This window comes from Dendrobates tinctorius, unplaced genomic scaffold (genome assembly GCF_039654945.1).
Source record: "Dendrobates tinctorius isolate UK_male_01 unplaced genomic scaffold, ASM3965494v1 ptg000007l, whole genome shotgun sequence".
Lineage (NCBI taxonomy): Eukaryota > Metazoa > Chordata > Amphibia > Anura > Dendrobatidae > Dendrobates > Dendrobates tinctorius.
The window spans coordinates 46,159,864-46,184,608 of NW_027361675.1; the positions used below are offsets into that span (position 1 = coordinate 46,159,864).

At 44.3% G+C, this 24,745-nt stretch overlaps 1 protein-coding gene across 5 annotated transcripts in view; it reads right to left on the reverse strand.

Moving 5' to 3' along the window:
- Nucleotides 1-24,745, reverse strand: part of SCML2 (Scm polycomb group protein like 2) — a 163,840-nt gene that overhangs the window by 109,017 nt on the left and 30,078 nt on the right. For 2 of the 5 annotated variants that reach the window (XM_073574195.1, XM_073574178.1), the window contains exon 2: nucleotides 1,022-1,124. In XM_073574195.1, coding sequence (XP_073430296.1) covers nucleotides 1,022-1,049 — 28 coding nt within the window. In that variant the 5' untranslated portion in view covers nucleotides 1,050-1,124. Of the gene's footprint in view, nucleotides 1-1,021; nucleotides 1,125-10,956; nucleotides 11,082-24,745 lie in introns of those variants that run through there. The other 3 variants (XM_073574205.1, XM_073574214.1, XM_073574187.1) reach the window with 2 other exon arrangements.

Below are 24,745 nucleotides of genomic sequence, written 5' to 3' on the forward strand. Positions count from 1 at the left end.
TTAGTAGCACAACTCCGGCGGTGAAATAAAAAAACAATAAAACAAAAAAAGCTGCAGTGGTTCTTTGAAGAAATATTCCAGAAAGATCTTTTGTCCTCTGGTGTAAATATACGGCCAGATTGAACACCTATGATGTTCAATTTGAACTATAAGATGTATGACTTAATTTGTGAAAGAATCAGTCACCAGTCGATCGCTTGTTCAACTATCAAACTACTTATATCTAAGGCCTCCTTCACACTACCGTTTTTTGACGTCAGTCAAAATCCGCCATTTTTATAAAAAAGTGGATCCGCCATTTTTTTGGCTGATCCGTTTTTTCCCCATAGACTTGTATTAGAGGCGGATTCTGACTGATGGTCGTCCATTGCATCCGTTTTTTGACGGATCCGTTTGAATTTTAGCGTCCGCCGGCTGGAGTAGACGGACAAAGGAACGTTTTTTTTCCAGCGGCGGACCGCTATTTTAAACTGCGCATGCCTGGAAGATTTTTCCTTTCATGCATTTTAACCGTAAACGGCTTTCTGGAAGCGGTGAAAAATCTCTCTCTCCTTTTTTCCAGACTTCTGTTCCATTAAATTTCATACACTGGCGGATCCGTCCACAAAACGGATCCGGTGCATCCGTTTGTTACATAGCAGAAACGGATCCGTTTTTCTTCACTCTTGGGGGGATTTCAACTGACGTCAGACAACTGAAATGTGAAACAGGCCTTATGTGTATGTGTTGTCATGGCTCAAGTTGTCCATTATGATCAACTGTAGTCTAAAGGATATGACACCTTATTAATGTTTCTAGGTACAGTATGTCTGGCATTTTGGTAGCCTGCCATTTCTTTCACTACTATGCAGGTCAGAAAGGGGTCTGCTTTAAGTCCTCTTTACATATTCCATATCATAATTCCTCCTATATATATAAAAATAATTATCCTTGGTGACAAGATTATTAATAAGCAATGCGTTCTGTAACCTCTACAATGATCAGCAGACTATAACCAAGGGTGGGCATGAGAGAGATCTACCTTTTGTTCTTTTTGGTGTAGTCTTCATAGTGAATGGTGCTCTTCAAACAATGCTGTCTGAAAAGAAGCTGTTAAATGTCTGTTCTCTCACCGTGGTGGCTTTCTATAAAGAAAAAAGGACGGTGTAATTAAAACTAAACATAATCAAGTCATTTCACAGACAGCTCCAGCTTACTTTAATGCATGCATCTAGTTTCCTTTTCTTACATCAGGTCTATGGCTTTCAGCTAATATGTGAAAGAATTGTTAAATGTATTTGCTTTAAGAAAAGCCAGAGATTCAGGGTTCCATAAACCATGTGTGTGCTGTGAAGTAAAGAGCACAGACTTTGCTGACATAAATCAATGCTCTGCCTATTAGTCCTGACACTGGGGTACTGACATTTCCTGTTATCCCCCCCTTCTTCACACATAGGTGACAGAGGTCTTACTCCTATCAGTACCAGACAACATGTGATTGTTGCTGGAATTGTGGGGGTAGTTTTACTAAATAAACGTCTAGGAAATGTTGCAAGTTCTCTGGTGATCACACAATGAATCTTGGCAAACTGCATATGAAGCAGCACGACACATTATGGGATAACCAAGTGTAATGAATCGTTATTTTAAATTAGACGCTCTGCATTGAATATTACTTGTTTTTATTAGTTTTTATGGAAAAAGAAGGCATCTTATAAAATACGCAAAAAGTGGCGTGCACTCAAAACCCCCACAATCAAATTATTTGCTCAAAAAGGAGTCAGATCATGAGTCAGCTATCTCAGTCTCAGGGGGAAGCGGTACAGCGAAACGTACGTCGGGGCCTTGGCGTGACCCGCAGGTGCTACAAGATGGGTAGGAGTGCTTATTCCCCTTTTTTTCTCTTGTGATTGTTTGGCAGTTAGGCAATATAATGTGGGTAAAACTAGGGGTTATTCTGTGAGTGACCCACATTTTTGTGGTTAATATATATAATTTTTGTAACTTCAGTTTACTTCTTTCCCGGAGATATTTTGAGAAATTATATAGGCCTTCCTTCCTTGTGTTATATGGGGCAACTTCTCCTGCCTAAAATTGTGTAACTAGGGCACTGATAGGTCAATTTGTGCAATATTTACAATTGTTCCCTGTCCACTCTAATGAATATATCTGCGTGGTCACACCATGGTTGCATCATTTTCCACTGGTTTTTAATCGTTTATTTCACTTGATATGTATATATACACTATTTGGAGATATGTGTCTTTGCCCTTATTGTATCATCTGCGATGATAATCCAGATCATGTGGCGCACGCAGTCACGTGATGTCTGATAACGAGAGTGCTGCTTGAGCCAAAATTCCAACTATTTTCGGAATAGCACGGATTTCTTCCTCAGGGATTATCATCGCAGGTCCTGCCGGACTCACACCACGCTGACCGCGGGTGTCTACGATCTATAATGCGGCTGGTATGCTGACCGCCGTTGGATTGTGTCTATTCTGGTGAGCGGTCATTTATGCTCTTTTCCCTGCTCTCACGCCAGTCACGCGGGATCTATCACTATCGGAGGATTATCGGACGTTTGCCTGCACCTGGAGCCTGTTACCGGCCGGAACAGAGCTCGGTGATTTATTTGGTTTTTTAATCAACTGATTGAGAGACTTCCTAAACGATTAGCAAGTATATGCCGCTGGCTTCTACCGCTTACAAGTCCGCTCACAGCAGTGAATCTACTGCTTAAAAGTCTGTTCACATTAGTGAACCACATGGCGTTTTCCACTGCACTCCTATTCAGAGGTAATAGTCACAGTGGGTGTATGTGCAAGTTACATTTATAGCACTTTATGGTTCCCCCAGTGTGTTTGTTTCTTTTATTTATGTCTGCATAGTTATATGGTAGGTGTTTTTAATTAACTATTAGAACGCAATACCGACCATGTTCTTAGTCACTAGAGCCTAACCCGGACACTTCACTTTTTTTTTTAAACCTATGTTTTGTTCTGTCTTTTTTGTAGTTTGATCCATCAATACTCAGTATCTTCTAGCAATTAATGCTTATAAGTTTATTGTCTTGTTCCTACAGGTAACTATATACATACACACACATATATATATATATATACACACACACACACACATATATATATATATATATATATATATATATATTCTCCATTGATTCACAGCGCGAGTATCATTTTGTTTAAATAATTTATAATTTTACCCAACAAATGTTAAGTCTCCAGTCATTTGTATGGGTAGTTATCACTCTCTAGTGCTCTTGCCAGTGTCCATTCTCACTGTACATCACGTTTAACTCTGCCTATCCCTTACAAGAAGTCTGTAATTTGTGTATGTTCTAATCAATAAAAAAGGCATTTAAAAGAAAATATATAATGATATTCTAATCCTTAGTTCTCCTATACAAAGACCATAAGCGGCCAGTAGCAGCTTATCCACTCTCATCATTGAAAATACAGTGGGGAAAAAAAGTATTTAGTCAGTCAGCAATAGTGCAAGTTCCACCACTTAAAAAGATGAGAGGCGTCTGTAATTTACATCATAGGTAGACCTCAACTATGGGAGACAAACTGAGAAAAAAAAATCCAGAAAATCACATTGTCTGTTTTTTTTTCATTTTATTTGCATATTATGGTGGAAAATAAGTATTTGGTCAGAAACAAGCAATAAAGATTTCTGGCTCTCACAGACCTGTAACTTCTTCTTTAAGAGTCTCCTCTTTCCTCCACTCATTACCTGTAGTAATGGCACCTGTTTAAACTTGTTATCAGTATACAAAGACACCTGTGCACACCCTCAAACAGTCTGACTCCAAACTCCACTATGGTGAAGACCAAAGAGCTGTCAAAGGACACCAGAAACAAAATTGTAGCCCTGCACCAGGCTGGGAAGACTGAATCTGCAATAGCCAACCAGCTTGGAGTGAAGAAATCAACTGTGGGAGCAATAATTAGAAAATGGAAGACATACAAGACCACTGATAATCTCCCTCGATCTGGTGCTCCACGCAAAATCCCACCCCGTGGGGTCAGAATGATCACAAGAACGGTGAGCAAAAATCCCAGAACCACGCGGGGGGACCTAGTGAATGAACTGCAGAGAGCTGGGACCAATGTAACAAGGCCTACCATAAGTAACACACTACGCCACCATGGACTCAGATCCTGCAGTGCCAGACGTGTCCCACTGCTTAAGCCTGTACATGTCCGGGCCCGTCTGAAGTTTGCTAGAGAGCATTTGGATGATCCAGAGGAGTTTTGGGAGAATGTCCTATGGTCTGATGAAACCAAACTGGAACTGTTTGGTAGAAACACAACTTGTCGTGTTTGGAGGAAAAAGAATACTGAGTTGCATCCATCAAACACCATACCTACTGTAAAGCATGGTGGTGGAAACATCATGCTTTGGGGCTGTTTCTCTGCAAAGGGGCCAGGACGACTGATCCGGGTACATGAAAGAATGAATGGGGCCATGTATCGTGAGATTTTGAGTGCAAACCTCCTTCCATCAGCAAGTGCATTGATGATGAAACGTGGCTGGGTCTTTCAACATGACAATGATCCAAAGCACACCGCCAGGGCAACGAAGGAGTGGCTTCGTAAGAAGCATTTCAAGGTCCTGGAGTGGTCTAGCCAGTCTCCAGATCTCAACCCTATAGAAAACCTTTGGAGGGAGTTGAAAGTCCGTGTTGCCAAGCGAAAAGCCAAAAACATCACTGCTCTAGAGGAGATCTGCATGGAGGAATGGGCCAACATACCAACAACAGTGTGTGGCAACCTTGTGAAGACTTACAGAAAACGTTTGACCTCTGTCATTGCCAACAAAGGATATATCACAAAGTATTGAGATGAAATTTTGTTTCTGACCAAATACTTATTTTCCACCATAATATGCAAATAAAATGAAAAAAAAAACAGACAATGTGATTTTCTGGATTTTTTTTTCTCAGTTTGTCTCCCATAGTTGAGGTCTACCTATGATGTAAATTACAGACGCCTCTCATCTTTTTAAGTGGTGGAACTTGCACTATTGCTGACTGACTAAATACTTTTTTTCCCCACTGTACATACAAACAAAACCAACCTAAGCATGCATGGCTATGATGGACTCGGGAGGTACAGCTGCCAACTAAGATGAAGATGTCTGGGCAACTTGGAAGGTGCCTTTGTCAATTTACAGACCCAAGAACATACAATATGCTCCCAGAAAACACAGAATACAAGGGGGTTATAAAATGTATTATTATTTCTATAGCGCCGACATATTCTGCAGCACTTTACATTTCAGAGGTGATCTGTACAGACGATAGACATTACAGTATAGCAATAATCACATAGATCAAAACAGATACCAAGAGGAATGAGGGCCCTGCTCGCAAGCTTACAGTCTATGAGGAAAGAGGTAGACACAAAATGTGGGTGGTAACAATTGCCCTGATTGTATGGACCAGCTATAATGTTAAGTGTGTAACAGAGCAGACACAGAGGGCTAATGGATGCATAAAGCATGTGGGAACATGATGCGGGGAACCTGGTTATGGTAAAACTTTTGACTGTGACTGTTATAATAATTGAAATAAAGTCTTTCTTTTTATGTGCGCATATATATATATATATATATAATGTGTGTGAGTATATATGTATACACACACGATTACATATTTGCCATTATTATGCTTAGATTGAAACTCTTTTCAGCTGATGTAATACATGGGTGTAATGCTTAGTTTGCTATCCTTATCTAACGTACAAAATAAAAAGTCATACCTTTAGTTCTCTGGTAATGTAGATCACGATTGCTAACAGCTAGGCATATTTCAATGTATGTACTATTTTGCAAACGTAGTATTTTCAACGCCCTCCTCTTTTATTATTTAAACTCAAAGAATATGTATGGAGTCAGACAGGTGACTGCTAACACCTGGTGTGGCTGTCATTCTTTCTCCATGCCGGCATGACCAATAAAGGATCTTACTTATTCAGGTCTGGACGATTTCTAATTGGAAGAGTAAAACTCCACTGACCGTGCCACACAGGGATAGTTAAGTTAATGTGTTGAGGCGATAGGCCAGCCTGAATAAATGCGTTTTCAGGGCACGCTTAAAATTGTGGGGATTGGGGACTAATCGCATTGACCTGGGTAGTGCATTACAAAGAATTGGCACAGCACGCGTAAAGTCTTGGAGACGGGAGTGGGAGGTTTTGATTATTGAGGATGTTAACCTCAGGTCATCAGCAGACCGGAGGGCGCGGGTAGGGTGTTATACTGAAACAAGGGAGGAGATGTAGGTCGGTGCTGAGCCATGGAGAGCTTTGTGGGTGAGGGTAATAAGTATATACTGAATTCTGGAGTGGATGGGTAGCCAGTGTAATGACTGGCACAAGATAGAGGCATTGGTGTAACGATTGGTGAGGAATATGATCTTGGCTGCAGCATTCAAGACAGATTGGAGGGGGGAGAGTTTGGTAAGAGGGAGACCGATTAGAAGAGAGTTACAATAGTCGAGACGAGAATGAATACGAGAAACAGTAAGAGTTTTTGCGGAGTCAAAAGTAAGAAAAGGTCGAATTCTAGAAATGTTTTTGAAGTGCAGATAACGAGCCAGTGATCGGATGTGGGGGGCAAAGGAAAGCTCGGAGTCAAGTATGACCCCAAGACAGCGGGCATGTTGCTGGGGATTAATAGTGGAACCACACACGGAAATGGCAAAGTCGGGTATAGGTACATTAGTAGCGGGAGGAAACACAAGGAGTTCAGTCTTTGACAGGTTCAGTTTCAGATATAGTGAGGACATGATGTTAGACACAGCGTTTAGACAATCGCTGGTGTTTTCTAGAAAGGCTGGTGTGATGTCAGGAGAAGCGTATAATTGGGTGTCATCAGCATAGAGATGGTACTGGAAACCAAATCTACTAATTGTTTGACCAATAGCGGCAGTGTACAAAGAGAAGAGGAAGGGGCCTAGGACTGATCCTTGAGGAACCCCAACAGTAAGGGGAAGATGAGAGGAGGAACCAGCAAAAGATACAGTAAAGGAGAGGTCAGAGAGATAGGAGAACCAGGAGAGAATGGTGTTCTTGAGGCCAATGGAACGGAGCATAGTGAGGAGGAGCTGATGATCCACAGTGTCGAATGCTGCAGAGAGATCCAAGAGAATTAGCATGGAGTAATGACCATTTGATTTAGCTGTTAGTAGATCATTAGAGACTTTAGTGAAGGCAATTTCAGTAGAGTGTAAAGAGCAGAACCCGGATTAGAGAGGGTCGAGAAGAGAGTTATCAAAGAGATAGCAGTTAAGACGGGAGTGGACCAGGCGTTCCAGGAGTTTAGAGATGAAGGGAAGATTTGTGACAGGTCTACAGTTAGCAGCACAGTTTTGGTCGAGGGATGGTTTTTTAAGTAGTGGATGTATGATGGCATGCTTAAATGAGGGAAAGATACCAGAAGAGAGAGAGAGGATAAATATTTTAGTTAGGTGAGGGGTGTCAGCAGGGGAAAGGGACTGGAGGAGATGTGACGGAAATGGGTCACTGGTGCAAGTGATTGGGTGAGAAGATGCAAGGAGCCTGCTTACTTCTTCTGTGACTGGTTCAAAATCAGAGAGTAAGCTAGATGCAGTGGGGGAGGGAGGATAGTGCATGGTATGAGGTGATTGACCAGATCCGGCAGGAAATCTCTCCCAATTTTTTCTCTGAAGTAATTGGCCAGATCGTCAGCTCGAAGCTCCGTGGTTGGGGCCTGTACTCTTGGGTGGAGTAGAGAAAGAAAAGTGTCAAAGAGACGTTTAGGGTTATTGGACAGTGAGGTGATGAGGGTGTTGAAATAGGTTTGAGAGGTGAAGGGCAGTGTTTATGTTCTAAGCATAAACTTATAATGGATGAAATCTTCGTGTAGATTGGATTTTCTCCACATACGTTCAGCGCACCTGGAGCACCGCTGCAGGAAACGTGTTTGCAGGGTGTGCCAGGGTTGTCGCCGTCTGTGTTGTGGTGTTCTATTTATAGGAGGTGCAAATTCATCCAGGGCACTTTGAAGTGTTTCATTGTAATGCTTCAATGCAGAATCAGGACATGAGAGGGAGGAGATAGGGGCCAATGAAGACTGCAAGTTCTTCATAAGATTCTGGGTGTTAATGGGGTTGAAAGCTTTTGACTGCCCTTTCAGTGTGCTGTGTAACTTTGGGGAGCAATGCTGAACACACACTACAGTGAATCGCTGCAGTTTTGTTGAACACTATACCTCTGATATGTGGAAGCCCAGCCTAATCTCTAGCCTGCCAATTCGTCAAAGCCCTCTTGGACATTCACATATAGCATAAGTGCTGCATTATACCTGCTGTGTTTAACTGTCCAAGCAAAGTGGATGTGATTTCATGAAAACTAATTCCCACTGTGCATCTAAAAATGCTATTGAATTACACTTTTTCTGCTGTGCTTTTCTCTCTTTACAGGCTTCCATGTAGAGAATAAAAAAAAACAAGTTAAGAATGCATCAATTAAAGCTTTTCTGTACTATAAAAAACGCAGCTTCAAATCCACACCAAAAGTGCATCAAATTCAGGGAAAGTTACATTAAAAAAATGCAATAACCAGATAAGATTTTTATTGCAGTCACAGACAGAAAACATGCAAATGAAACGCAGCAACCCCCCGCCCGCAGCATTTACACTATATGTGAGCACAGCCTCAAATGTTCTTTGGTTTCGGCTAAAAATTTAACTTCTTGGGGGGAATCTATAAATTTCTACTTTTTACCAGTAAATATGTATTGGCAATTATGTATTTTGTGATTTCAATTAATACCAAGTTTCCATAAAAACATGACACCTGGTGAAATCCGATGGTGACATGTTGGCATCACATTGGTCAGTAATACAGCCTCCGGCTTAGGGCCTGTATTAAAAAATAAAAAAAAAATAAAAAAAAAGTCTATAAAATGCTGGAGAATTAGTAATAAAGGTAACAGATGAAGAATAGAGAATAGCAGGAGAGGAGAGGGGCACCCTGGATAGTGAGAGAGATTATTCCCAGGATCAAAGAAAGGGTCACAGCCTGAATCTAAAGACACCAAACAGGAATACACTGCAGAGACGCCCTTATTCTGCATTTTATTTCACAAAGGTTTAAAGTCTCGCTTTTAAGTGTCAGTTGCTTAAGGACCAGGGGATTTCTGCTTGTAATCATGTGATTTTGATGTTCACATCAAACCGGTCACTCCTTTGAAGCCACTTCTGAGTTATTTGCATTAAAGCGCTCACGTGTTTGTGATTCTTTCAGCTTTCTAGCATATGTCCTTTAACAAAATCAATGCCTGGTGGACATGGTACGTGTGGATTTACATACAACGCTCTGATCTGAGCCGACAAACAGACTAGTCAAATCGAATGAATCCTTCAAAAGTGTGGAATAAAGGAAAACAAAGGTTAAAGGATATGTGCACACATTATGTATTTGTCGCTTTGCGGAGTTTTGTCAACACTGAAGCATTTTCTAGTACCAGTGAAGTTAATGAGGTTCCTGAAGTCTCATGCACACGGTGCTTACTTTTCTCTTGCAGACTAAAGGTACTGTCACACTAAGGCCTGTTTCACACTTCCGTTTTTGTGTCCGCCAAACGGATCCGTTTCCGTTTTTTTGACGGAAACGGATGCCAACGGATCCGTTTTTAAAAAAACGGATCCGTTTTTTTGACGGATCCGCGGTAACCGTAATGGAAGTCTATGGGACAAAAAAAACGGATCCTGCAAAAAATGGCGGATCCGTTTTTTTACGGAAAACAACGGATTTTGACGGATTTGAAAAAACGGAAGTGTGAAACAGGCCTAAGCGATATCGCTAACAATATCGCTATAACTTGTGACGATATAGCGATATTGCTAGCGATATCGCTGTGTCTGATACTTACCTACAACCCGCTTCCCCGCTGGTTATCACTGATCGCGCGAGAACGTTCAGGACCGTTTTTCGTCGTCAGCTTCCTGCGGCGCTTCCTGTGGAGACACGAGCGATGAGCCGGGCGGGAGGACGCAGGATCACCTAGTGTGGCAGGTAAGTAGCGATCCCCATCCCCAGCGATGTCGCTGGTGAGATCTGCCTGTGTGGCAGCTCACTAGCGACCATTTAGCGATGTACCAGCGATCCTGACCACGTCATATCGCTGGTCGGGATCGCTGGTACATCGCTAAGTGTGACAGTACCTTAAAAGCAGTGTCAAATCTGGAGAATGTCAATTCTATCAGTCGTTTTTATCACTCATTCCTATGCATGGGGAAAAACGCAAGTAGAAAACACGTAAAAAAAAAACACATTAATTTGAAGCTGCATTTTTCCTGCCAAGAGATGCGTTTTAGGTGTGCACCGTTTTAATGTGTGCACATACCTATATAAGTGTGTTCATGAAGTGCTCTCAACTCTTGTATACAGTAAGACTGTAGGGGCAGGGTCCTGACGCCTTCCCCCTTGTGTACCAGTCGGGACATTGTTTTCTGTCATTTATATTGGTACATAAACCCTTTTTCACATGTACAGCACTAGGCTCTAAAAATAACACAACAAGAATTCTTGTAATACTACACAATGGGAAGTGACCTGTGAAAGAAAGTGTTTGTATGTTGCCCTTCGGAGTCATTGCAAAAAAAACAATACTCTGATTATGATAAACTTTTACATCTACATTAAAACCATATCAATTACAGGGCCATGAGAGAATATGCCGACAAAAACAAAACAGTGAGAATAATAGCACAAAACGGAGGAAACCCCCCAAGGATTACAAAATGAAACAGCTCATTATATCCATACTTCTCCATGTTTTAATATTTTAGTGGAAACGACGCATTAGAGAAATAGAGTAGAAGATACTTTGAGTTACTTAAAGAGAGTTACACTAGTGTGGTACTAGTACATGTATACAACAAAAATCGACTAAATGTCCCGACATAAAAAAGCCACTTACCCAGACAAATTGCTCTTGCCATAGTGATCGTTACCGTCATCTACCATGGGAAATGCTTTTCACAGCAATGGGTCCTATTAACAGCTGGAAGGCCACGTGTGATCTGCACCATCAAACACAAATGTGTCCTCTGATTCAGAGCAGGTATAATGCCTAGATGAAAGAGTGTGGCTCCTCCTCGCCAGCCCAGCTGCCTTTTACTACCACTTCTAGTCATTGTAGATACCATAAACATCCTCAGGCTTGAATGGGAGCTGCTACACATGAAACAGTTTGCCAGGCAGGTTTTCACTTTGCTAGCAGCTCACTGCCATATATCGGCAAACTTGTAAACTGCAGAATAGTTGCGTTTATTGTTTAGCAAGGCTAAAATGCAGTAGGATGTATGAAGTGAAGGTTCTTGGACCCAACAGAACAATGCTCCTGGGATTCTCACTAGAAGGCCATGTGCACACATTGAGTATTTGGCGAGTTTTTTACCCTAGTATGTGTAAGCCAAAACCAGGAGTGGAACGGTCACAGGAAAAGTATAATAGAAACCCGTCACCACTTCTGGATTTATCACTAACTCCTGGTTTTGGCTACAAATACTCAATGTGTGCATGTGGCAGAAGGGTACGTTCACACAAGCTATTAACAAAATTGTTACGTTTCAGCCAGGAAAGTGGGACTTTTTTTTTTGTCATGTTTTTTTTTTTTTTTAACACCAACAAATATTAATCATTTACAGTTTCCCATGTTACAGAACTGCAAAATATTTGTAAAAATCAGATGCTATACAGTGGTTCTACATGACATCAAATTTTTTTACACACCTGTAAAGCAGGTGAACTAAATGCAACAGCAAGAGACATCAGGCAGGTTAACAATCTACTTCTACTTTATTCAAGTGACAGGGTTAAATTCGGGAAAGATTATCACAGATAAATTTCACAAGAACAATATTCACAGTATCATTTACAGGCAAATACATGCATAGAGATATATTTTGGTTACTACCAGTGATGAGCGAGTATACTTATTACTCAGTTTCCCCGAGCATGCTCAGGTGGTCTCCAAGTATTTTGGTGTGCTCGAAGGTTTAGTTTGTGTCGCCGCAGCTAGGACAGGCTGAATACATGTGGGGATTCAGGCTGAATAATCATGCAGCTATGGCGCCACAAACTAAATCTCCGAGCACGCCAAAATACTCGGAGACCACCCGAATATGCTCTGGAAAACCCAAGTAATGAGTATACTCACTCATCACTAGTTACTACATTACAAGAGATATGTTCATGAGATCAGATCGGGGTCTACAATCCAACCTGGTTCTAACCCTTGCAAATTTTGGGCCCTGACAAAGTTTAATAACGCTTCCTGGGCCACTTAAGCATCATCTGGACCCTGCCTCATCTACTGTACAGTGTCTCCCACACCAGGTACCATAAGTCTCTGCTGAAAGCAATGGCCACACATCTCCTCCTTGTTTTCTGGCCCAGGCTAGGGGAGGACCGGGTATCCTCAGGATTCTTCTATACTTGATCGCCGACAAGTGTCTTCTTGGTCCATATCAATGGGGGCAGGACCTCAGCTGTTGACAGGTATCATTCAGGTCTTTGATGCTTGACCGTTATTGTCAGAGTCAGGGCCTTGCTGGTACACACCGCTGTGGCCAAGCTGTAACGGCCGCTGGAGCTGTAGCAGGACCAACGGTCACTTCCCTTGGTGCCAACTGCCTCTTCTCAAGCATGGCCATGCCTTTTATTTATAGTCACCTGACCTGGGGTCCTCCTTTAAACTGCTCCTCTGGGACCATTTACAATACTTTCTTTTTTTTACTTTGACTTTCAGCTTTGTCCAGCAGATGGCAGTGTTCGCTTACAGTTACTCAGTCCCTATTGTCCCATTTCTCTACACATCCATAAACTTAAATGGGTAGTAAGTCTCATCTTATTTATGGAAGAAACTGGAGCATGCGGCTATATTTTCACTCAGATTTGGTCAGTGAACAAAAAAAAACGCTCATCTGCACTGCCTCAATCAAGAATATTAGTGCAAATGTAGTCCGTTTTTTTCACAAATAGTGCTTGGACCAAAAGTACAGTTGTGTGAACAAGCCCTATTAGTTTCCAAGGGAGTTTTACAACCTCAACAAACTCATTGTTACAGGTTGCTTACACTGATCTTCCAGGGATATGCTAATTGTTTCTAACCTGTAAACATATTTCTCTAACAAGGTTGTATAGGGTTAAGAAAATATATCTGCTTTCTTCTAAAAACATAGCCACCACGCCTAACAAAAGTTGTATGTGGCATTGCAGCTTAGACCCATTTACCAAACACATCCCACGGAGCAATGCAGCAGCCATGTTTTTCTAATACTGCACAGCCTCTCGGAGGAGTCATTCTAGGCAGGGACGAGTAGATAATTATTGTTAGCATACGGGATATGTGCTGTTCAGAACACCCTATTTATGCAAGAAAGCAGGGCTACTGCCTATCACAAAGATCCAACGTATAAATATGAAGTTTTGTATATATTGTGTACTATAGTATCTATTTATACAGCACAGCTCAGGAAAAACGCCCCAATTCACTGTGAATCAGTAAGGGAGCTGTTCTGAAGGCAGGATTTGTAAGGCCAAGTTCACACAACCATGTGATTTCTCAGGTCAAGTCTGCAGGTTGCGGATGTGATGGGGTCTATCTGCAATTTTGTGTGCTTGTCCACGTCTGTGTTTTTTACCATGTGGAAAATAGCTCAACATTCATTGGTCAGAATGCTGTCCGTGTACAATCTGCGACTGCTGTCCATGTACAATCTGCTGCGCATATGGACCATGCATTGACCAGAAATACATTTGTGTGAACAAGGCTTACTTTTAGGGCTCATTCAGATGAGCAGTACATCGATGCTGATCCGTTTGTCAGTGTCGGGGCGTGGATACAGCCTGAAGCCGTGCCTCTATGACTGAAAGTCGGAGGAAAAGTAATGTTTATTACCTTACAGAAGCGGGGCCTTTATTGCAGCGGTCACACAGCCTTAGGACTCCTTCACACATCCGTTTAAAGCATGTACCGGTACCAGTGTCAGTCAGCGTTTTATCTGTATATCCGTTTTTACCATCAGCGTGTCATCCCCGTCTCCGTTTTTACCATCAGCGTGTCATCCCCGTGTCCGTTTTTACCACCAGCGTGTCATCCCCGTGTCCGTTTTTACCACCAGCGTGTCATCCATGTGTCCGTTTTTACCATCAGTGTGGTCATCCCTGTGTCCGTTTTTACCATCAGTGTGGTCATCCATATGTCCGTTTTAACAATCAGTGTGGTCATCCCTGTGTCCGTTTTTACCATCAGTGTGGTCATCCATATGTCCGTTTTTACAATCAGTGTGGTCATCCATGTGTCCGTTTTTACCATCAGTGGGGTCATCCCTGTGTCCGTTTTTACCATCAGTGTGGTCATCCATGTGTCCGTTTTTACCATCAGTGTGGTCATCCATGTGTCCGTTTTTACCATCAGTGTGGTCATCCCTGTGTCCGTTTTTACCATCAGTGTGGTCATCCATGTGTCCGTTTTTACCATCAGTGTGTCAACCCTGTGTCTGTTTTTACAATCAGTGTGTCATCCATGTGTCCGTTTTTACCCTCAGTGTGGTCATCCATGTGTCCGTTTTTACCCTCAGTGTGGTCATCCATGTGTCCGTTTTTACCCTCAGTGTGGTCATCCATGTGTCCGTTTTTACAATCAGTGTGGTCATCCATGTGTCCGTTTTTACAATCAGTGTGGTCATCCATGTGTCCGTTTTTACCATCAGTGTGTCATCCCTGTGTCCGTTTTTACCATCAGTGTGTCAACCCTGTGTCCGTTTTTACCATCAGTGTGTCATCCCTGTGTCCGTTTTTACCCTCAGTGTGGTCATCCATGTGTCCGTTTTTACCATCAGTGTGTCATCCCTGTGTCCGTTTTTACCATCAGTGTGGTCATCAGTGCTTTTACAATATGAATAAAAAAAGAAATAAATTACAAAGCTTCTCCTATACTTTGCAATGTTAAACACGTACAGCATATGGATTCCAGCCATATTTTTCACGGACTCATAGACTTGTATTGGATCTTGTCATCTGTGCTGCCAGAAGAAAAATGGATGTGTTTCTTTGTGTTTTGCACAGACACGGTCTGTGTAAAAACATGGACATGTGGGTAGCAGCATAGGTTACAGTGGATACGGGTGGTATCGTTTTTTTTTTTACTGGAAACACGGACATGTGAAGAAGGCTATAGAACATGACTAACCTGCAGATTAACTCCATATCTGCAGGTTAAATGTTTTCTTATTTTTACATGCACCAAATTCATCAAACAGCATGCACCGCTTTAACCCCTTACCAACCTTAGACATACCCAGTACGTCTGGGTCACTGATCCACACTTGTGCTTGCTGTTTTCAAACACTTTTTTTTTCCAATAACTACCGTATATACTCGCGTATAAGCAGAGATTTTCAGCCCATGTTTTTGGGCTGAAAGTCCCCTTCTCGGCTTATACGCGTGTCATATACCGGCGGGGGAGGGGGAGCGGGGGTGTCAGATCATACTTAACCCCTCCCCCCCGGCGTGTCTCTGCAGCCCCCCCGCTTCTCCCGGTCTCAGGCTCCTTCCCTCAGCGGTCAAGAGGTACTGCTCATTAAAGTCATGAATATGCACATATTCGTTACTTTAATGAGCGGTACCATGAGACCACAGAAGGAAGGAGCCTAAGGCTACTTTCACACTAGCGTCGGTACGGGCCCGTCGCTATGCGTCGTACCGACGCACGTTGTGAAAGATTTTCACAACGGGGGCGGCGGATGCAGTTTTTCAACGCATCCGCTGCCCCATTGTAATGTCCGGGGAGGAGGGGGCGGAGTTTCGGCCGCGCATGCGCTGTCGAAAATGGCGTTACATGTAGCGTTTTTTGGTGCGTCACGGCCGCCAAAACACGACGCATCCGTCGCACGACGGATGGCCATACGTCGCAATGCGTCGCTAATGCAAGTCTATGGAGAAAAAACGCATCCTGCAGGCAACCATGCAGGATGCGGTTTTTGTCCAAAACGACGCATTGCAACGTACGTCACACGACGCTAGTGTGAAAGTAGCCTAAGACTGGGAGAAGCTGGGCTGCAGAGACCGTGCCGGGAGGGGGTGAGTATATAATAAAGAACCCAGGAGGGCACCACGAGATAAATATAGGGATACACTTGCAATCAGTAAATAGGAGAGCATAAATAATACGGAGAGAAAGCTACTGAACAAAGAACGCAGGGATCACCTCAATGCTTAAATTTTATTAGGTACATACAGACAAAATCCATATAAAAACATTTAAAAGTCATAAAGATGACAAACACAAGAAACACCCAAAAATGGCTCATAATAAAGCCCTGAAAAGCTCTCCACTAAGAGCAGAAATGAATACAATAGGAGTGGCTAAGTACTGGAGCAGATGATAATCAGGCACAAAGATAACACATGGTGTTAAATGTCTGTGAATACACCATTTCAAATGCAAAAGCTAATTAACATGCCTAATAGTATATACCTGGCCGTGCACAGAAAGCATGAATAGATGTATTCATTGCTGAACAATACTCATGCAAACAAATAAACCACCATAATAATACAAAAAGCCATAGTAGCTGGTATGACCAGACAGTCAAAACATATATTTAACGTGCAGACAAAAAAATGCTGATAATGAGTCTGGGCACTGTAGGGGTCGGGCGAGGGCCGACAGCTGAGGGTGGCGATTAAGGTTGTGCTGAGGAGATTCTGATGATAGTGCGGATAAGTGGGGAAGGTGTGCTGTGATACTGATCCCACAGAACTGGGGGGTGACCCACCTCTTGGCGTCGGCAGACACGAGACAGAGACAAGGGTTGTGTCCAACAGTTCAGATTTTATTGGCCGTTTTCTGGATGACCACCGTACTTCGTCACAGGACTAGTCCACAGTTCACTTTTTACACAGACCCGGGTACTTTCTCTTCTTTGTATTACCGTTCCTGGCGTCCTCTATGGCTCTTTCCCGCTGTGGCTGCCCTAGGCACTTTCACCACAGCGTTGCGCCCTTTAGAGTACGCCGTCCACCTGAGACTCACAGTCTGTCTCTGTCCGCAGCCACTGTCCTTTTGGGTCACCCCCCGTGACTGTCTCCACTGTCAGTCTCTCTCTTTGAGGGTTCTCTGCTGCCTCTCCTCACAGCAGACAATCCTCTCTTGTGAGCTCCCCTGGCTGACTGGAACTTCCAGAACCTTCCCTGACCTCTTATACTCCCAGTCGCTCCGCCCACTATCACCTGACAGTAACCTCTGACCAATGGCAGTTACCTTGACCCATGGCAGTTGCACAGTCACCCTCCTATACTCCCCACTGCCCTCCAATGGTCAAACTACCACATAACACCCTTTTCTCTGTATCTCAGCCTACACTGCGCTCTCTCTCTCTCACTACAGACAGATCTGTCCATCGGCTCAACCTCCCCACAGCACCACTAAGGGTGGTTTCACATTAGCGCTTTTTAAGCGCACGCACGGCCGGGGGTAGCTCCGCCCCCGAGCCGGCTCTCTGCCCGGCGTGCCCGCCCCTTGCTTGTAGCGCCGCCTCCTAGCGGACAGCGGCGCCTGCGATCGGCGCACCCTATCTTTAGCATAGGGTGCGCAGATCGTGCGCAGGCCGTGCGCTAGTTGCACTTTGACCTGCGCTGCGCACTTTTGACGGTGCGTGCCAAAATCGAACTTTTCGGATTTTGGCGCGCACGGCGCACCGTCAAAAGTGCGCAGCGCAGGTCAAAGCGCAACTAGCGCACGGCCTGCGCACGATCTGCGCACCCTATGCTAAAGATAGGGTGCGCCGATCGCAGGCGCCGCTGTCCGCTAGGAGGCGGCGCTACAAGCAAGGGGGGGGCACGCCGGGCAGAGAGCCGGCTCGGGGGCGGAGCTACCCCCGGCCGTGCGTGCGCTTAAAAAGCGCTAATGTGAAACCAGCCTAAGAGTCACCAAAAGAAAAGGACCACATATCCTAAAGAATCAAGAGTAACAGCCCTGCACGACCTGTCCTAATACGATACCACTCAATAGGGGGAGCTTGTGGAGTACCCAACGCGTGTCGCCACCGCAAGGTGGCTTCGTCAGGGGCTCTTAGTGGAGAGCTTTTCAGGGCTTTATTATGAGCCATTTTTGGGTGTTTCTTGTGTTTATGTCATCTTTATGACCTTTAAATGGTTTTATATGGATATCGTCTGTATGTACCTAATAAAATTTATGCATTGAGGCGATTCCTGCGTTCTTTGTTCAGTAGCTTTCCCTCCGTATTATTTAGAAGGGGGTGAATATATGCAATATTCACCTGTCCCCGGTCCACCGCTGCGGCTGCTCTGTTCTCCGCGTCCTCTGGCTGTGATGTTCAGGCAGCAGATGGCACGATGACGTAGTCAGTGCGCGACGCGCCTTCTGCTGCTTGAACGTCACTGACAGAAGACCCAAAAGAGAACGGCTGGGGTGGACCGGGGACATGTCAATATCTGAGGTGTCGGGGCCCTGAGCCAGCAGTGACACCGGCACCTGTCCCCCATAGCGCGCCAGTTTTCCCGTCTGCTCAGGGCCCCGGCACCTGGCCCCCAGCGACGAGAGGTGAGTAGAATCATAGAATCGTAGAGTTGGAAGGGACCTCCTGGGCCATCTGGTCCAACCCCCTGCTCAAAGCAGGATTCGCTAAATCATCCCAGAAAGATGTCTGTCCAGCCTCTGTTTGAAGACTTCTATTGAAGGAGAACTCACCACCTCTCGTGGCAGTCTGTTCCACTCATTGATCACTCTGTCAAAAAGTTTTTTCTAACATCTAATCTGTGTCCTCCCATTCAGTATGTCATTTTTTTTTTATTTGCAGCAGCATATGGAGCATTTTATTGGGGCATAATCTATGGAGCATCTTATGGGGGCATAATCTATGGAGCATCTTATGGGGGCATAACCTATGGAGCATCTTATGGAGCAGAATCTATGAAGCATCTTATGGAGCATCTTATGTGGGCATAATCTATGGAGCATTTTATGGGGCAGCATATAGGGCCATAGCCTATATGGGGCATATTCTATGGAGCATCTTATGGGGCCATTATTAACCTTTGTGCAGCATTACATGGGGCGTATTTTGTATGGAGCATCTTATGGGGCCATTATTAACCTTTGTGCAGCATTATATGGGGTGTATTTTGTATGGAGCATCTTATGGGGCCATCATGAACTGTATGGAGCATTATATGGGGCTCCTGATTCAATATGGATATTCAAAAACATTTAACCTACTGATGTCTCAATTGATTTTACTTTTATTGGTATCTATTTTTATTTTTGAAACTGACCAATAGCTGCTGCATTTTCCACCCTAGGCTTATACGAGTCAATAAGTTTTCCCAGTTTTTTGTGGCAAAATTAGGTGGGTCGGCTTAGGGTACAGTTACACTTAGCGATGCACCAGTGATCCCGACAACGATATGGATCGCTGGTGCATCGCTAAGTGGTCGCTAGTGAGCTGCCACACAGGCAGATCTCACCAGCGACATAGCAGCGGTCGGGGGTCGCTACTTACCTGTCAGACGCGGCGATCCTGACGTCCTCCTGCCCGCGCGTCGCTCGTCGGCGCCACAGGAAGCGCCCGACGAGAAATGAACCAGGACCTTCTCACGCGACCAGCGATGAGCAGCGGGGGAGCCGGTCGGAGGTAAGCATCACATGTAGCGATATCGCTAGCAATATCGCTGCTACGTCACAAAATCAGTGACTTTACAGCGATATTGCTAGCGATATCGCTATGTGTAACGGGGGCTTTATACACAAGTGTATACATTATTTTTTTTTTTTCTCCCCCAACCCTTTGCAACACTCTGTGTATTCATCCTACAGTCGCCGAGCTGCTGATCAGATGTACACCACTGATTAGCACCTCTGCTCATTTTTGGCAAGACCTTTTTTTTTTTCCATTTTTTTTTTTATGTCCCCTTTTTACATCACATCCTTGAGTGCGTCCCACAGTCGTCAAACGCTGGTCGGTGATGAACATCACCGACAGGCCTCTGGTTGTTTTGGGGTTTTTTATGAAAAAAGAATTGAGTAAAAAAATAATTTTGATTAGTTGATAGGATTAGATTAGGGACAGTGAAACCATCGTCAGCTACAATATTTTTTACTGAATTGAGAATTACATCCATGCGCCAGTCCTACAGCTCTCAGGCGCTGATCAGCAACACACGACTAATCAGCCTCAAGCTGTTTTTTGTTGTGTGTGTGTGTGTGTGTGTGTGTGTGTGTGTGTGTGAAAAAGAGTAATAAAAACTTATTTTTGATTAGTTGATAGAGCTAGATTTTTTTTATCTTCTAAATAAAAAAAAAAAGTTTACACCATGCACTCACCCCCACACACACCTGAATAAAATCTGGTACACATACAAACACCACATACATCAAAAAAAGGTCATCCCACTCGTCCCAAACTCGGTATTCAGCAGTGGAGGCATGCACTTTCCTTGCTTCGGACACTGACAGTTAGGGAGAGGATCCTACCTTCCTTTATTTTTCAGACTCATTCTCTTCCTCAAGTGATACCAAACCACCAAGTAGATGCCCCAGGACAGAAAATGAACCAGTGACCACCATTACTGACCCCGTATGGACTTCAACCTCCAAAGACTATGAGCCACAGATACCTGTTTTTTTGGCGCAACCAGGAATCCAATTTGACACCACCAGCCTAAGAGGAAAAAACTTTTTTAAAGTCTTTTTCTCTGAGGATTTTGTAACCCTCATGATGGCCGAGACAAATTTGTACGGCCAGCAATTTTTGTCAGAAAACTGCCAGTCATCACTTTCTAAGGCTAAATTAACAATTGCGTTTGGGTTCTCTGCGTAGGGCTGTATACTTCTTCCCTTCAGATCCGCATAGATGCGCATGCGTCCTGCATACCTATCTTTATCATTGGGTACGCAGGGACATGCGTTGTATGTGGATGTGTCCGCGTGCGTCGTTTTGACGTGCCCGCCGACCACACAGGAATGCAACATGTGTGACTTATGTCTTATGAAAGCCTTGTTTTGTGCATTTTTCCACTAGGCAGCCAGCCCCTCCATTATTTGGGTGAGTGGCTGGTTGTTTTCATCAGTGGAATGCACCTGTGCTGCTCCAGCCTTTATCAGTGGGGGTCTGCTGCATCCTGATAGTGCATTAGTCAAGGTTTTGGTGAGTCTACCTTTCATGTTATGTGTTTTTTATTTTTGCTATGTTCGCTGTTTTGAAATTAGTGATAGGGTCTCGCAAGTAATGGGGACCCTTGGCGTTGGGTTGCGAGCTTATCTGCAGGGCTGTGGAGTCGGTAAGCCACAGTTGCGACTCCGACTCCTGGATTTTTATCAGGCTCTGACTCCGGCTCCGACTCCTTCATAAATGGCCAATTCATAACAACAAATTTACTGTTGTAAAATATTAAACATCGTGCTTATTCAGTTTCTCACCATCATATAAGTAATCAGACCACTTAGAGCAAAAACTACATTTATTAGAATACAATTAGAATATAGCAAATAACTTTTATAAACTTTTCTAAACTGTAAGTAAATATGCAATAAACACTTTTATGCAGTTAATAAGAAGAAATCTATAAATTTGTCCTCAGAAAAAGTATTGCCTCTGTCAGATCCTCCTTCATGGATGCCCTCAAATCTGATATAATTATTTTGAGAGCAGAGAACAACCTCTCTACACTAACTTGTGTTGGTGGCAAAGCAGTAACCACTCGGGCAACATCTCTGACAATGTCAGGATACAGAGGAATCGCTTGTTGCACTGTTATTTTTGATGAACGGTCAAATTTCTCAATTTCTTTTAGTGCACATGAAAAATTCTGCTGAAATGTACTGGCTGTGTTCCTTGATGGGGATGACTCTTCTTCTATGCGGGAACGCTTTGCACGGTCCTTGTGATCCAAATATTTTTCGAAATTAAATTCTTCATCAGTTGATGATGATGAGGGTGAAGATGTGGCAGGACGACCAAATTCTTCTTGTTCCTCCTGACTGTTCTGCAACCCTTTCATCCTTACTGCTATTTCAAACAGAGCTTCTTTTCCTTTACTTAGCTGTTGATCATCTAGAAGAATCCGATGCATTGGGTCTACATAAACAGCTGCCAAAAGAATGTTATTTTGTAATAGTAGCTCCTCTCTCCGTTTCATTGATGTAGCAATGCCACTTGCAATTAACCCTCCTCTTTGGGACAGGCGAAACATCAGGTTCTTCCACTCCTTTAAGAAAATACCTGGAGTTAAGTCCTCTGCTTGTAATTTTTTAGTCACTGTAAATGGGTGTTCTAGCAATTTTTCCAGCTCAGTCACCTGATTCCACTGACTTTCATTTAGCGTCAGTTGAGGGTTAGCCATGTCTACAAGAAAGGTTTTCAGTTCAACCAAGCGCTGAATCATTAAGTAAGTACTGCCCCATCGTGTGGCTTGATCAATAATTGCCCCTTTTCCAGCACGTCTCTTCAAAATTGAGTCAACTTTAGGGGTTCTGGCAACAGTAGCCAATTTTCTCACCTTGCCAATCAGTGCAGCAGCATGTCCTTCTTGCAGACTGTCTCTTATAGCCAGCTGTAGCGTATGCACAACACAGCGCATGTGATGAATGAAAGAACATATTGACACAGTTTCAACAAGATCATCTAAACTATCATGTTGCTGTTCATCTGAAGCAACTTCAGTTTGCTCCTCAGTTACAATACTGTGTTCCTCTATTTCAAACATTTCTGTGTCTGTGGACCCAGAATGTTCTTCTAGCTGCTGGTCACCATCATTACTCTCATTCATTAGCTTAATAGTGTCATGATCCAGTGTTGGATCTGGCGGTATTAAAATCACTGGGTGAACTTTTTTTACTTTGGAAAGTTCCAAGGTGTCTTGACTGTCCCCGGTGGTGGTTTTGATATTGCACTTTAGGTTTTTGTGCACTTAATCATGTATCTGGTGTGACACCCTATAAAGGTGTGCTAGGGGGGTGCAATCACTGTTGGTGATAGTTGTTCATTTGCAACCAACCTTGGTGGTGGAAGGAGCTGGAGAGATTGCTCAGCTCAGTCTGAGTCCTGGTGTGGAAGGAGTCACAGAAGGGAGTTCTTTGCAGCGCTGACTGAACTTGGTGGCAGCTATTCAGGTTGAAGGCTGCAGTCGGTTGCTGGACTCTGTGCTGGAACATTTGCACAGAGAGAGCTAAGTTTTCTATTTCCCCTGTTTGTGACTTTCCTTATGTGTGATCTAGTGCAGTGGTGGGATTAGTTTCCGCACCGGCCAATGCCGTAGCGAGGGACTAGGTTCAGGGAGAGTCAGGGCATAAGGTTCGCGTGCGGCGACAGGTGAGGAGCCTGTATAGGGAACGTAAGGAGTGTAGGGACGCTGCCTCAGGGGAGCTCAGGAGGTCTCCACGTCCCTATTTCCTATTACAGGGCCCACCACTGTAATTGTTCCTGTGTTTCCCCTTATTATTTAAATTCGCCAGCTGGAGGCGGGGTATCCAGTTTTACGTGTACTTTTTAAATTCGCCAGCTGGAGGCGGTGTGTCCGGCTGCACGTCCCGGTATTATTTAAATTCGCCCCGCTGGAGGCGCTGTATCCAGGGTCACGTGTGTCATAAATTCGCCCTGCTGGAGGCGCTGTGTCCAGTCACACGTTGACCATTACATTATCACCAACCCATAAAGTTTTTTTTTTTTTCTTCTGCTGAGCCATGGACCTAATGCAAACCTTTACCCAGGTACTGCAGACCTTTACTGAAGAGATTAGGGGGCTGCGCGGTGAGATGGTGCAGCAACTGCAGCTGTTGGTGGGTTTTGGAGGTTTGATTCAGGCACAGGCTCAGCCAGAACCCAAGATATCTCTCCCAGACCGGTTTTCTGGAGGGAGAGATCAATTCTTGGTATTTCAGCAAGCCTGTAAATTATATTTCAGGCTGCGCCCTCGTTCTTCAGGGAGCGAAGAGCAACGGGTGGGAATCATTATGTCCCTTTTGAAGGGGGATCCCCAATCCTGGGCCTTCTCCCTGCCGGACGATTCACCATCTTTAGAGTCCGTGGACGAGTTTTTTGCGGCTTTGGCGCTTGTGTATGGGGATCCTGATGGCGTCTCTCTGGCGGAATCCCGACTCCGTAGGTGTAAACAGGGAGCCCGGGTTGCTGAGGAGTACTGCTCTGAGTTTAGGAGATGGGCCACTAACACTCAGTGGAATGACCCTGCACTTAGGAGTCAATTTGTGCAGGGTCTGTCTCCAAAGTTGCAGGACACTCTGGTGCAGTACGCCGCCCCCAGGTCGCTGGAGGCCGCCATGTCCCACGCCATCCGGGTGGATAGACGCCTTAGGGAAAGACATACACAAAATGTGCCCCCTGTAGTCCCCTCCGGGGGGGGAGGACCCCCCGATACGGTTGGTGGAACCCAGGCAGCCCGGGGTTGTTGGTACAAATAGGGGGTTGCCTGGGGTTCGCCGTGGTGTGGGGGTATGCTTTTCCTGTGGGAAGCCGGGCCATTTCATGGGAGCCTGCCCAGGGCGTGCCAAGTCTCCGGACGAACCTATGCAAGTAGGAGGTGTTGGGTTGTGTTCAGGCCTGCCTACGGTTCAGGGAGTGGGGTTGGCATGTTTTTCCTGTGGGCAGATTGGTCATTTCCTTAAGGCGTGCCCATTATGTGCCAAAATATCTGTGTCATCTCAGAAGCCGCAGACCCCTGGTCGT